The sequence below is a fragment of the Rhagoletis zephyria genome, unplaced genomic scaffold, assembly GCF_001687245.7.
Source record: "Rhagoletis zephyria isolate East Lansing unplaced genomic scaffold, Rhagoletis_zephyria_1.1 Rzeph_scaffold_00143, whole genome shotgun sequence".
In the NCBI taxonomy this organism is placed as follows: domain Eukaryota; kingdom Metazoa; phylum Arthropoda; class Insecta; order Diptera; family Tephritidae; genus Rhagoletis; species Rhagoletis zephyria.
Window position 1 is genome coordinate 140934 of NW_016157227.1, and position 15954 is coordinate 156887.

At 39.9% G+C, this 15954-nt stretch overlaps 1 protein-coding gene across 6 annotated transcripts in view; it reads right to left on the bottom strand.

The window, feature by feature from the left end:
• The window catches only part of Eato (Engulfment ABC Transporter in the ovary), a 245032-nt gene that overhangs the window by 66135 nt on the left and 162943 nt on the right, over positions 1–15954 (bottom strand). For all 6 annotated transcript variants that reach the window (XM_017638507.1, XM_017638514.1, XM_017638492.1 and 3 more), the window contains 3 exons: positions 9464–9629; positions 8938–9401; positions 8602–8732 (listed from right to left, as the gene is read on the bottom strand). In XM_017638507.1, the coding sequence (XP_017493996.1) occupies positions 8602–8732; positions 8938–9401; positions 9464–9629 (761 nt within the window). The remainder of the gene's footprint in view (positions 1–8601; positions 8733–8937; positions 9402–9463; positions 9630–15954) is intronic.

Here is a 15954-nt window from a genome sequence, read left to right on the forward strand (position 1 = left end):
TGATCCAAAAATTCCATCACACATACAAGGAACGGAACGACATGTTCAATTGCTAGCTAGCGTTTCCAAACGGGTTATACCGGAAAATGTAGAGGCTGTTATGGCGACGACATTAGAGAGCCGTGCGAAATTGCCCAGACTTGAAAGTAAAAAAGACTTCAAACAATAATTTTTTTTAGTTTCTTTTCTATAACTCACTTAAATTAATTTTTTCATTTACATATGTTCTGACTAAATAAATTTCTTAAGAGAAAAAATAGATATTATTATAAATAAATAATAAATATTATTATAAATAAATAATAAATATTGTTATAAATAAATAAATAAAAATAAAGAATAAACATAGCCATTTAGCTGATTTTCATGTAAAGGCAAAAAATGGTGATTTTTTGAAATGATTGTATGGGGAACCCCCCAGGGGAGTTCCAGGGGGTGTGCCACTGGCATGGGTGGATCGGCCGTCCAAAGTTAGTGGGAGTCGGCCATACATTTGGACTCGATTGGAGCAGAAAAAAAACGAAGTCTGATGAGAAGTGGTGATCTCCGAAATAGCTACTATAACTTCGACCGCTTAGACTTTGTTGCTTTTTCCATTTTCCCTAATAAACAAACTCGTGGTACAAAGCTCAATACCAATATTAAAAGTTCGAATATATACATACTATATGTACCTACATACACATGCAGCCATGGTCAACCAAATCGCACGCCTTTATCCCAAAGCAAAATCCGCTACAAATCGGCTTGAAAATACTTTTATTATACAAATTTTATGTTAGCATCTTTTCTTGCCTACTTTTTTATTCGACCAATACAAAAAGGTTTAATGTAATTCACTGATAAATCTTTTTAACTGAAAAACTGACTATCCATATAAAATGCATTGGTCACGCATATAGTACAATTCGCAAAAGCAGTTTCGTGGCCATTAAATAGGCGAAATTTCAAGTAATATATTTATATTAAAAAAGTACTTGGAATGGAATGGAATTGTGGGTGGCTGGAAAAACCAAAAACAAAATTGTTCCAAGCACTCAAGCAGTATTGTCCATTATACTTAGGGCCAAGAAACAGGATTTAGAGGAAACGGATATGCAGTCTGCAAACTTACCAGACTCGTTTATGAATTTTAGCAGTTTGTTGAAGGAAAGAGAATGTACCTCGTCCATTCTCAGTGCATCCGGCAGAGAAAATGTTCTGTACTATCGTCGAAGATGCCTATGATGACCATATTTCGTCCCCATGGATTGTGCCTCGTGATCAGTCCTATCAGGGCTCGTAGATCACTCCTTTGTCGGAGAAGAAATTTCGCTACCACCCTGTCAGGCCATTTCAGGAAACACTTGGTTATATTGCAGGTGTCAATAGCGCACCAATGGCTGTCATGAGTTTTATTTATGAGGTCATTTATGCACCCGTTCATTCCAATTTCAGCTCGACGTGAGTTTTCAATGGCATTTTCGTATCTAGAGTTACCTCTAGATACTTCACATCCACGGAAAGACTTAGGTTTACGCCCCTAAGCACTGGAAGGTTGAGATCTTCAAATTTTCTTTTCCGCGTAAACCAGACTAGGGTGGTCTTGCTGGGATTGAAAGCAAGACCCTGCAAAGTTCACCATTCATCAAACTTATTCAGGGTTTTCTGTGTCTTAACACAAACTTCCCTGAGATATTTACCTGATGACAGTGCAGAAACATCATCCGCGTAAGCTTGGATGTGAAGAAATCTTGCATTTCCGTTAGTAGCGAGTCCACTACCAACCACCACAAGAGGCGAGAGCACTCCGCCCTGAGGGCATCCTTAGTACATAGGCTAGCTTGATCCCTCACGGTCAGCAATCTTTTAGATAACATGGAGTGAGTCCACCTTATGAGGGTTTCGTCCACTTCATGTCTTTTGGCCGCAGAGCACATGGAGTCAAAAGTAGCGTTGGGAAACGCCCCCTAAATATCAGCAAAGACTCCCATTGTGTACTTCTTCCAGCCCTACCTCGATCTCTGTTACAAGGTCATGTAGAGCTGATTCACAGGACTTTCTGCTTTGGTATGCATGTTGATGAACACTAAGGGGGCTATTTACCAAAACACTTGACCTAATGTACTTCTTGACCGTGCGCTCCAGATTTGTTAAAATGAAGGGTGTAGGCTGATTGACCTGAAGCTTTTTGCCAGCGCATAGTCATCCTTTCCTGGTTTGGGAATGAAGACTACCATTACTTGCTCCAAAGAGTGGGAACGTGGCCAAATGCCAGACAGGCCCTAAAGACTGTTATTAGAGCCCCTACAAGCCTCTCTTCCCCACTCTTTAGCATTTTCGGATACATACCATCTGGGCCTGGTGACTTAAAGTCGTCAAAAGACGCTAAAGAAAACCTCACTGACCCACCCGTGATGTTATGTACCAGTTTAGTCTGAAGGCTCTTCCCGTCGCGCTGTCCTCCACCATATCTCTGCCTGCGTCAGGAATTAGCCTGCTAGCCGAAAAATTAGTTTCCAAGAGCGATTTTTTTATGTCTAGCAGCGACGTGGTAGAAGTTCCATCAGATTGAGATCAAGAGAATCAAGCCTAACCTTCAGGTCCTATTGAAGTACCTTACACAGCCTGGCAGACTCTTTCATATTGTCGATATCATTGCAGAAGTTTTATAACAGCTTAATTTTGGCATGCGAATTTGCCTCTTATATTCCTTCTGCACGTTATAATATTCGGACAAGTCCTCCTCTTTTCGGGTTTTTACAGCCCTATTCAGAAGTCTCCTGGACTTTTTTCGAAGTTTGGTGAGTTCAGCATTCCACCATGGCACCGCTTTTCCCTGCCTGCTTCTTCTAAGTGGACATACTTCCTCAACCAATCAAAGAACTCGTTACCGCGCGGGTCGTCTCTTCAATTGATTTAATGTTTTCGAGTTTAGGGAGATCTGGTATAATCGCTTCAAAAAGTACTTACTTCTTCAGTATTTTGTATTATATTCCAGATTTTTATGGGTCGATTACGGATAGCAACGCAACCACGGTTCGGTTGCCAGCTGGCATCGCAACTGGAAAGAAAATATGTACTACGAATGGCAACTATCGTCAGTTGCCGTAGAGTTATCGATAATTGAAATTTGACAGTTCGACAACCAGCAAGCGGCTGTAAACAAGATGTGCGAGTAAAGTTAAATTATTAAAATGAAGAGTTTTAAAGAAAATACAGCAATAAAGCTAAATTCATCACAATTATTTGTTTAAGAGGAAGAGAAGTGCATGAACGCGGACTAAATCAGGCGTTATTTAAAGGATAATTCCAATTCTCTAGAGCTACCGCTTGCACTGTAAGCAAAAGTTAATGCCTTCAAGGTTTTTCTTTCATTATCGTTTTGTGTTCATTTTCAAACAAACATTTTCGTTCAACTTCAATACCTCCGCTCATAAAAGCTTGCGCACCTCTTCGATATTTTGCAGAAAGGAAGGGCCACAGCAATGACTTTAATTCAGAAAACTTGGTGTGTCGGTAGTTTTAAAAGAGGTGCTTCAGTTGATAAAGGAACAAATTTTCAATCAGTGTTCGCTTTTGTTTCGCCTAAAGGGCGTACTCCACGTGAACTAAAATTTCGAGTTATATTTTTGTTATTTTCACCATATTCTGTAAAAGCAAACTGCATTACAAAATTTTAATATCGTTTAAATATTAAAAAGTAAAATATATGACACACTTTTCAATTTTCGCTCCTAAATACGCTCCAAAAACATTCCCAGCAACCACAAAAATGTAGTCGCCTGTATACACACTTGGTAGCAACTGCAGTTGTCAGTTGAAAGTTGCCAGTTGCCATCTGTAATATCGTTTTGGCAACTAGCAACGCAACTGAAGTTCGATTGCTATCGATAATCGACCCATTATATACTGCCTCACCTCCGCGCCCGGACCTCATCCTCTTGATATGGTGTACTACGCTTCCAGAACGTGAAAATGTAAAAAACCTTTTCGTTCACATTTCGAAAATAAAGTCAATCAATAAGAGTAAGGTCAAAACTCTGGTCATTCCAAATTCCAAGCCAGGCCTGCTCCTGTGGTGGGCGTTAGCTCATAATAATGATAATAGATTGGCGCTTACACATATGTTAGTATTTGGCCGAGCTTCTCCTCCGATTTGTTGCGTGCGCCTTGATGTTGTCACACAAAGCGGAGGGACTTACAGTTGAGTCATTTTAATATCCATGCCTTCAGGTTGGAATTTTACGAAGGATAATGACCAAACGCCCGATTTTTTTTTTTCGACATAGAAAAACTGTATTTCTCTTCAAGATCACCGTTCGTGGTTTTTGTCCGATTTCGAAAATTTTCAAGACGGTGCCGATTTGTGGCGTGCGCCTTGATGTTATCACACGAATCTGAGGGACCTACAGTTCTACGCGGACTCCGAACGGCGATTGTATTTTTATGAGAAGCTGTTTTTCATGGCAGAAATACCCTCGGAGGTTTGCCATTGCCTGCCGAGGGACGACCGCTGTTTTTAGAAAAAACCGTTTTTCTATATTTGTTTTCGATGTTGCTTTGACCAGGGTTTGAACCGAGGCGCAGAGGAGTGAAAGCGCGCACTGCCTACCACTACACCACAGCGGCCTAAGCGCAATATTTATACGAAATTTGGTCGAGATCGGTAAAGTAGTTTTAGAGTTATACATATATGACATAGGCGGACGGAGCCACGCCCATTTCTCAAAAATGTTATGAAAAACGAATTTTTTGCTAATGGGCCATCGTATATATTAATTTTGAGTAAATATTGATTAATTCCTTAGTCACACTGGCGCTTACACATATGTTAGTGTTTGGCCGAGCTTCTCCTCCCATTTGTGGCGTGCGCCTTGATGTTGTCACACAAAGAGGATGGACCAACGGTTTTACGCCGACTCCGAGCGGCGACTGTATTTTATGAGAAGCTGTTTTTCATGGCACTCGGAGGTTTGCCATCGCCTGCCGAGGGGTGGCCGCTGTTAAGAAAAAACCTTTTTCTATATTTGTTTGCGATGTTGCACAGTGCTGTATGAGCGGGCAAAAATCAAAAAAAATGTTGTCACGTATGTCAACGTGTTTGGTATCGTTGGAAAGGAAATTTATCCTAGATTAAGGGTCTCGACTTAGTTTTTGTTTTTATCTCATAAGGTTCTCACAAAAACCTCTTAAAGTTGTGTGTTTTTTATATATTTTTTCTTTTATGAAAATGCCTTTAGCTGGAGTCTTTAAAAAAAAAATGCTAAAAATACAATTTATCATACTTTATCTTAAGACACAATTTTTCTAATTAGAAAATCTGTAAGGAAACCACTCTATAGAGCTTTTTAAAAAATATTGAGTTTCCTGGCTGGAATGGCCTATTTGCTACACCCTAAAATTTGTTGCAGAAAATTTAAAAAATTCCTAAGTTTACAAAGGGATAAAAAAAAATATGTAAAAGTATGTTTTTTTTTATTCTTTTATTTGAAAGAAGGGGCACTTTTCTTTGAAATAAAAAAAGAAAAGTCTGCAGACTCATTGCGCTTTTCGAAGAAAATCGTTTTTTTTAAGGTTATAAAATAAACTTTTGCAAAAAAAAAAATTTCACTGATTACAGTTACCACAGTATTTTCCATTACTTAAATGCCAAAACATTCTTTAAAAAATAGTAAAGTTTATTACTGTAGACACACGCGGTAGTGTTCTGTGCTGTGTAGTGAAGCGTAAAATAGTGAAAAAACTAATATTAATATGAATTCAATTATAAAAAACTCAATTTTAGCTGATATCTGGATTTCTACTCGTCCATCAGATAGAGTGTCTGCATTATCTGCATTTTTTGAAGACAAATTAATACACGCTAAATGCGACAAAGCACTTTTGAATCAAAAAATAAAACTTTTTAATAGTGAGATGAAAAATAAGTGGAATTATAGTGGCCGCAAAAGAAGCGCTTTTGAAAAAACATATTCTAAATGGCTAAATTGGACATTCCTTTCCCTTCCGGATTCCAATGGAAATAAGGATAAATGTGCTGAACGGGGAAGACCTTCTAAAGAAGAATTTTGCGAAGCTTCACGGAGAACAAAAAATCGAAGGGTAGAGCATTTGTTGAAAAACTATTCCATCGAAGAGCTCGAGTATGCTCTGAAAAAAATGAAAAAAGCAAGCAAATTTTAATGTTTTGAAAGTAGTACCGAAGGTTTGCCCATATCTGATTCACTCGCACTATACATAGATCTGAACTTATCAGATCGTAAATATAATAGTTTACATGCAAAAATAAACCGGTTGCATAAAGATTGTATACCGAGCTTAAACGCATTGCAAACAAAAAAACAAACTTTGCTGCCAACGATTAAATCGACTGAATATTCAGCCGAAGTTGATCTGAAATCAGTATTGCTGAAAACAACGCAAAGTATTTTAGAACTAAGCCCAGATAATGGTGACATAACCAAAGCTTCTTTGGTTTGTAAGTGGGGCATGGATGGAAGTTCGGGGCATAGCCGCTATAAGCAAAATTTTGGTGACGACAAATTAACGGATGAGTTTATGTTCATCATTGCGCTAGTCCCTCTGAGGTAACAAAAAATTATCTAATATGTCTTCCAAAAACATTCAATAGCCTTTAAAAATAAATTCGGGTTTAGATCAGTAAATGGCATTTTAATTTACATTGACAACTTTCTACAGTATTATTTTGCAAAAGGCTGGTCTGAATTAAGTAATTTACTCGATTAGCTATTTTGCGATATGACGGTCTTATATCTTTTCGACAAGCCATATAAGTTATTAAAAAATAAATATTTTTTCCAGGTTAATTGATTTGTCATCCAACAATAAACGGCGTCAGATAAAACAAATAATTTTTGATTCAGTATTTTGCAACAACTCTTGTTCGTGCGAAGTAACTAATAAAAAGGAAAACAAAATTATATTTGTCTTTTGAGTATTTAATGTCGTCTTGAATGAATCAAATTTTTTAAGCGTGTGACATCCACACCAAAAGATATAATCAATTTAAAAAAACATTTTGTAGTCAAAAAGGACCAAAATGAAAGTAGCTGCCATTCCTAGAGGGTTTGCGTAAGAGAGATATAGGGAATCTTATTTGCCATGAATTAAGCCATAGAATGAAGCTTGTTGGGTTGAACCGGACTTGCACACAGGCCCTGCGGATTGGTAGCGCATACTTCTTACCACTACACCACAGCGGCCGCCTCCAGTATATACACAAATATAAATTCAAGACCGTATTTCTACTTAAATTGCTTAATTCGACAAGGTTTATGCAATTATGTGAAGTATCAATTTATTCGAATAAAATATACTTTTTGATAAATAAAACATATCGAGCCCTAACTGCCAAAATAACGTAAACGACATTTTTTTCAAAATTTTATTTTTGATTCAGAAATATTCCTAGAGCATCTAGATGCATTTCTGCATCAAAAATAAAACTTCGAAAAAAATGTCGCTTACGTTATTTTGGCGGTTAGGGCTCGATATTTGTTGTACTCGACCCTGCCTACAACCTACACTATTATATGTTTTTTTTTGTTGCACCTTATTATTCAAAGGCTGAAAACTGCATCATGAATGGTTGGAATACCTCTTTGTTGTACAATAAAGGACGTATGTACACTGGGAAAAGAGTTTAGTTACGTCTACTAAATATGTTTCTCTAAACACATGATTTGGTTATAGTTACATTATTACTAAATCATGCGTTGAGAGAAATATATTTAGCTGACTTTTTTCTGAGTGTATGTCTACCTTATTGCACCATTGCTTGAAATGAAATTAATAATGATAATATTCCCACGCTTGCACTTTTGCTAAGTGGTTTAAGAAGCGTTTCCTCCAAATTGTGGTGTGCGTCTTGATGTTGATACACAATTTGAGGGACCTACAGTTTTACGCCACCTCCGAACGGTAAGTGGATTTATGAGAAGATATTTTGTGACAGAGATACACTCGGAGGTTTACCATTGCCTGCCGATCGCTCTTAGAAAAATATTTTTCTAATTTAGATGTTGCTCGGCCAGGAATCGAACCTGGGCCCTACGGAGTGGTAGTACGCACCTCTAACCACTAAGCCACAGCGGCGAAATTAAATTAGAAAACATAAAATAAATCGCTGTAATACTATGTTACACTTACTCCTGAAACAATATCATGAACACTTTTGAAATCACCTCGCTTGTTATGTTATGAACAGCTGAATTAAGATATGCTAAATTTGTCTCGAGTTAAACTGCATTAAAAACGGGTAACTACTTCCGTCGAATCGCTATAAATTGAAGCTGAGATGCTGCTTTTCAAATACCACCCTGCCCACCCTTAGTTCATCTACTTTGAAATATTTCTGCTTCAAGACTGTATGAACTAAAAGTGTGGAGTGTATGCTAAATTTGTCTCGAGTTAAACTGCATTAAAAACGGGTAACTACTTCTGTCGAATCGCTATAAATTGAAGCTGAGATGCTGCTTTTCAAATACCACCCTGCCAACCCTTAGTTCATCTACTTTGAAATATTTCTGCTTAAAGACTGTATGAACTAAAAGTGTGGAGTGTATGAACTAAAGGTGGGCAGGGTAATAGTTTAGTTACCTGTGAGAGGTAAGTACAACAGTTTTTTCACGGTTTTGATAGTCCTTTATACATTTCCACAGAAATCGGCGGGATTCTGGGTCCACTCCTGTGGTTGGTTCATCCAACAATACTAGTGAAGGACTTCCAATCTAAAGAAATTTGTATTAAATCCGACTAATGAACATGTCGTCGACATCATTACAAAAGGTCATAAAGACGAAGCAAATACCTTTTAAAATTAACATAACAACTTCATTTTCTATTGAGTCTTAGTTTGGTTATTAAAAAATCAGCTTTAAAAAAATCATTACGGACCATTTGCAGCGATGACGACGATATAATAGTTAATATTACCATTGCCATTGCAGCGTTTAATTTGCGCTTAGTTCCGCCGGAATAATGGCGCACATCCACGTCTTTGTACTTTCTAAGATCTAACTGCTGCAGCCAATACAAGACTTCATCATTTGCTCTTGACGAATCAGATATGCCACGTAACTTCGCCATGTAGTATAAAATTTGATATGCTGTCATAAATTCGTTTAAACAATCGGTTTGTGGGCAATAACCAAAGTGATGACGATATTTTGACTCATTCCCTATAATATCGACGCCATAAATTTTTATGGTGCCTCCCGTAATGGTCATATTTGCAGTGATCATCTGAAAGGTTGAAGTTTTACCCGCCCCGTTGACGCCCAGTAAAGCGAAGCACTCCTGTTTTTTTACCACGAAATTCAGGCCACATACTGCAACTTTATCATCATAGAATTTGTATAAATCATGAACGATTAAAGGGTAATTGTTTTCTGTGTTTTCTATAAACATTATAAAAGTTGCACAATAAATATTAGTTTGTAAAACTAAATTAAACACATACCATTCAAAATCTCAGCAATCGTCGTTTTCTCAATTGTTATTAGTTCTTCTTTAACGTCGATGCTTGCGGTGTTGTTCACAGTAATCTGTCGACATCGATAGCATTTAAAGAGTCGTTTGACTTGTTCACATTTATATTTATTTTCCAGTAAGCCCACAAAGATCGTCTGCATGTTTAATACATATGTAAATAAATATATTTTTATATATAGTGGAAGTCGGGGAATTCTTGGCTACGGGGTATTGTTGGAGCGCAAGATATTTTTCCCCCTAGTAATGCTTGACAGTTTCAACCAACTGTCATCAATTCGTCTCATGCTAAGCTCACTTTCCATTGAGCACTCGACGTTTGTATATGTACGTACGCCGGGACGTCCCGTATTTTGCATTAAATTTGAAATGTTCCGCCGGTACAAGATTTTTCCCGAATTTTCGACAATTTCATTATTCATTTCAACTTGTAAACTTCTACTCAACATGGTCATGCTTTAATGCGGCTTTTGTGAGTAAGTCACTAGCAGCATTATTGCAAGCAACTCTGTAAAAGAAATATAGCTAAAAAATACCGTTGATTTTTTAGAATTTTTTATGTATTTTTTATCTGAATTATGCGAATTTTCTTTCATATAACATATGAACAAAACTTACTTTTATATGGAAGAAAATGTGCAACACCCTGCACAAAAAAAAATAAAATAAAAATAAAAAATCAATGGTAGCTTTTAGCGACATGGAACTTTCACTTTAAAAAATCGAAATTTTTGATGAACATTTTTTAAGTTCAATTTATTATTATTATTCGTCTACAGAGATATTCTTACAGACTATTACAAATTAATTCAAAAATTTAAAAAGGTCTTATTTGAATTTATATAGGCTCTGGTTGAAATTTAGCTATAGTGCAAGATTATGGCATGAACGAATGCATCTTGCAAGAGGTTCGTAATAAGAGTAATTCGTTTTATGTACTACATTATCTTGAAAAGGGCGAACGCGCCGTAGCTCGTAAGTAGGAGCGTAGCGATTAAATAAAGCCGATATATCAGCACAGTTTATTCTTAAATTGACCACGTTATATAGAAATAAAATCGAAAAATAGATTCTTCTTTCGGAGACGTTTTGCAGACCAATCAGTTTACGCCGTCCCACGTAGTTAGGTAAACCATCAGGCCATTGTAATCTACATAATGCAAACCTTGTGAAAACTTTTTGCACCTTCTCGATCTTGTTCTCATGAGCTTTATAAAACGGGTTCCAAATTATGCAACAATAATCCAAAAGACTTCGCACGAGTGATACGTAAAGTGAATTAAGTGTCACTGGATCGGAGAAATCTTTGGTATTCCTGCGTATGAAGCCGATCATTGAGAATGCTTTTGATAAAAGCTAAAAGTTAAAAGTTAATTTCGAATCAAAGATTACACCCAGGTCCTTGATCGTATTTTTTTGGCACAATTTTATATGATTTATTTCGTAATCAAAATTGATTGGTATCGTCTTTTTGGTGTAAGAAACGACACAACACTTTGAAATATTCAAGTGTAAGTGGTTAACTATACACCATGAATATAGATTTTCTATATCGTTCTATCGTTTGTATGTCGAATTTTCTGGTAAAGCTTTACATCATCCGTAAACAATATTGCAACTTTGCGAACTTTGTGCCAGCTTTGAAACTTTTATTTATGTGGTATCTGATATCGATCGACCAATATTTTAAATAAAAATATTAACAATAAATAAATAAAGATAAGTTGCCAACAACATCATTTTGAATTTTGCTGCTATTACTTTGACCGCAACTGTATCTTTTAATTTGTTTTTATGGGTTTGTCAATTATATGTCTACGTACATGCAAATTTTTGTATAAATTAAAGTGTTGTCATGAAATAAACGAAATTTATCATAAGCTTATAACTAATCTGAACATTAATTCAATGAAATGGATCACCTTTGTTAATATATGGTTGGGGGTCAAGGTTCACAAGTGATGCAGCCCTCTGGATCAGGGGCTGTCGATGGCTCAAGACCGACCATACACCCGAAGAGTCACACCCTACGAGCAGTGCCCCTGCTTTTACTGAATATGGCGGATCAAGCGAGAACTCGATAAAACCCGTAAGTCCAGGTGTTAATCGGGCCGTGCCTGCGGACTGAATGGCCCTACGTTAGTGTGTCTTTTTACGGCGTACTCCAGTCACGTGGCGCCGTCTGGTTTTATTTAGTCTTTCCGGGGTAGGGTACCGGGGCTCTGCCTCGGATGACCTCTGTCTTCCCCCTTACTCGTGGGATTCTATGGAAGAAACACAAATAACTGAAAAAAAAATAAAATCCCTGTGCCCTCTAACAGTGGACAACAGTCAGCAGTCGCAGAGGTGCACGCGATGCCCAACGAGATTACTGAACAAAGCGCGATCGCAGCGAACGAACTGGGTGCAAATCCAAACGGTCAAGGCGCTCAACCCTCTCGGGACGCTGCAATCGACGAAATGGACTTTGATCCAAACGGCCTTCTCAGCAACCCGGTGGCAATGGATGTCGATATTGCCAACATGGGCTTTGGTTCAAATGGCAACGACATCCAAATACCCACAGATGAGGAAGAGGCGCTCTTATCGTCACAGCAGGAGGAAGCTTGTACTCCTAAAAGAAAACTCTCTGGAGCAGGTAAAAACCGCCCCAAATTCTACCTATCCGGAGGTGTCAGCGAAAGCGATGCCAAACGGCTAGCCATTATTCCGATGGCAAAATAAAAGGCCGAACTGACTTTGCTGGCTGGCACAAAGCTTAAGAGGAACCGATCGGTGAACCTTACATCTTCCCCGGAGGAGAACTCTCCCAAACGGAAACTAGGTCCAGCTGACAAAAGGGTCCATCTGGGACCAAAGAAACCTAGTGCCAAGGGGACTTTTGCCCATTTCACAAAGGCGCCGACCTGTCAGGAGGACATTGGAAATGGGGTTAGGTTAGGGTTTCTCCCTAAAGGGTACCCTAAAACACTTTGGTCCTTAGACCAACTACAGGCCATTCAGGCGGCCATCCTGGAGGTGAGGCGACAGCGAGAGGGCTCTGTGAAGCCCAAGTTTAGCGGTTGCACCTTCCGCCCGGGATGAATGTCAATTGGCTACGGAGACGCTGAAACGCTGGAGTGGCTGCGCAAGGTATCCCAAACGGTGAAACCCTGGAAGGGCGCGGAAATTGTGGCAATGAACGCCACTGACGTGGCCAAACCCAGTGTCTATGTTGGGTACTTTCCGGAGCCATCAATCACTCCAGTGGACAGTATCCTTCGCCTTGTCGAGGGTCAGAACGAAAGGCTGCGGGTAGGTAGCTGGAGAATGCTCCACAGGGTACAGAAAGGACCCACCACTGAGCACACTCTAGCGGTCGACCCGCACTCAGCGGAGACCCTTGACAGGCTGGGATACCTAGTCAATTATGGCTATGGCAGGGTGCATTAAAAGGGGAAGACGACTGTGTCGTCAGACCCGAAGGGTACCCAACTTGCTAAAGCCAGTTCCTCCTCCACTGCACAAAGTGCTTGTATCGAAGTGGGACCTTGTGGTTCCAAGGACGTACCCAAAGCACTGCAAGGGTTACCTTCAGAGTAGTCAGGGGCAGCGGAGAAAGAAAAAGCACCACTTCAGGAGTCCATAGAGCGGCCCTGCTGCTCAAAAGACACTCCTGGCACGGAGAAGAGGGTACCTTCCAGCCATCCTTCCGACCTCCGTTAAATGCGAATCGGATACAAGGTCGAGGGGAGGAAAAAGATGGACAAGCGGGCTTCAAAGCCGAAAAATGACAAACCCAAGAGATCGGCCTAGGCACATCACGTGCTTGCAAAGGCGGCCTCTGACGTCTTATGCAGGAGGTTCAAAACGGAACTCTTGGATGTCGCATTCATCCAAGAACCGTGGGTTTTCGTCGGGGCTATTAAAGGCCTAAACGACTGTGATGGTAAGATAATTTACGACACCACATACTGCAGGCCAAGAGCGGTTCTATTAGTACATAATAACATGACTTTTGTTCCCATTTCAGAGTTGCCACAACAGGATTTAGCTGCTGTATGGACTAAAGTGCCTACGCCCATCAGTGTGAATGGAGTAGCTCGGACACCAATTCTAGAGGTGAGTAATATCTTGAATTTATCACTAACGATTTATTTATTCTTAACCGGGATAATGAGCCGACCTTTGTCAATGCTATAAGAGGAAAGGTTCTAGATTTGACAATTTTATCAACTAGCTTGTCGACCTTTATCTCAAACTGGCATGTCTCAAATGAGGTATCTATGTCGGCATATTCGATTCGATATAGAAGCCCAAAGAGTAACAACACATGTTTACAGAAATCCCAGAAAAACAAGCTGGGAACTCTTTCGCCTCTACATAGAGCGGGAAGGAATAGTTCCACGGCACCAATTTCATCCGTCTATGAACTTGAGGACGAGGCGAGAAAGTTCCAAGTTGTCCTCAAACAAGCTTTTGAAGAGAGCTGCCCACTGAGAACCAAGAAGCCATAAAGGGATGTCCCTTGGTGGAACGATTCTCTCGGGAAACTTGGGAAAACAGCCAGCAAGCTTTTCAATTGGGCAAGGTCAACAGGTGACTGGATCGCCTACAAGTCAGCCCTAACCGCTTACAACTATGAGCTCAGAAGGTCTAAAAGGGCTACGTGGCGTGAGCACTGCGAGAGTATTTCCTCTCTTCCAGAGGTGCATCGCCTTTAGAAGGCCCTTAAACTAGTTCATTTCAACGTCCTATGCACTTTGCAAAAAACCCAGATGGTACCTACACTGGCACCCCGGAAGAAACCAGCAGGCTTCCTTTAGAAACCCACTTCCCGGGATAATTCCCCAAGGCACATGTATTTCAACAAACATGGCGAAGGCTGTGTACGCAAAAAAGAGGACAAGAAGCCTAGCATGAAGAATCGTCAGTGTAGAAAAGACATCGTGGGCCATTTCAACCTTAAGTGCATTTAAATCCCCTGGCCCAAATGGCTGCTGCAGCAGAGCTTGGTCTCAATATCTGGGCCACTAGTTAGATTGCTGAGAGCAAGTCTCTTACTTGCTCACATACCAACAACATGGAGAGGAGTCAAAGTGGTCTTTATACCTAAAGTAGGGAAAACCTCAGCACAACTTCCAAAGGCGTATAGGCCAATTAGCCTCACTTCCTTTCTACTAAAGACATTAGAAAAACTTATTGACTTTCACATAAGAGATAACTTTATCAGGAATAAGCCTCTATGTCAGAGTCAACACGCATATCAGATAGGCAAATCTACTATTACTGCAATACATAGCCCAACTCAAGTTATTAAAAAGGCATTGCGGTATAAACAGATAGCTTTGTGTGCATTCCTGGACATATCAGGTGCTTTCGACAATACGTCTTAAGAAGCAATATCGACAGCTATGATACGAAAGGATATTCCTGGCCTTCTAACGGATTGGATCATAAGCATGTTGAAATCCAGAACTATAATAGCGGAACTAGCGGACAGTAGGCAAGCAGTAACTGCCACCCGTGACTGTCCTCAAGGTGGAGTCTTATCGCCCCTACTTTGGAAACTGGTTGTTGGCGAACTCCTCGAAAAGTTAAATGGCAATGGATTCAAGGCATATGGATATGCAGATGACCTAGTGATGTTGTTGTTGTAGCAGCAGTCATCTACGTTGTCGGCGCGCATGAGGACACAATTTGTTCCAGATTGCAAGCTGCGCTCAGATTAACGGAAGACTGGTGTGCTTCAAAGGGATTGTCAATAAACGCGCAGAAGTCCACCGTTGTCCAATTTACCAAAAGAAGGAAAGTCAACTTGACTAAACCCACCTTGGCAGGGCCAGAAATTGAGTTCTCAGAACAGCCGCAGTATCTAGGGGTAAGTCTGGACAAAAGGCTCAATGGGAACTCACATCTCCTTAACGTTACCAACTAGGCTACAAGGGCATTTTATGCCTGCCAGAGACTCCATGGTAAAACTTGGGGAATATTACCCAAACCAACGTATTGGTCTTTCAGTACGGTCGAGAAACCTGTTGTCACATATGCGGCACTGGCCTGGTGGCCAAAAAAAAGCAAGCAAGTGCGGGTGCCACCTTGAGCAAGCTATACCGCTTGATCTGTGTGGCCATCGAAGGAGCTATGCCCTCGGTATAATTACAGGCATATCTCCTCTATCTATTCTGATAGAAAAGGAGGCCTGCTGGAGTGCCCTACGGCTGCCCAATGTAATCAGCATGAAGAGTATGGATCTTTGGGGTCACTAGGAGATCCTCAAGCCTTTTATGGATGATCCCGCTATCAATCTCACTGATATCATGCTACTGAAGTTATCCTTTGACAAGCCCTGCAAGGTTAGAATTCCTGAAAGGGACTGCTGTAAAGCGATAATATCTATGATTGACAAAGGGTCCCAAGTATGGTATACCGATGGATCAAAGATGGAAGACGGAAGTACTGGGGCAGGCGTGCTTGAACCAA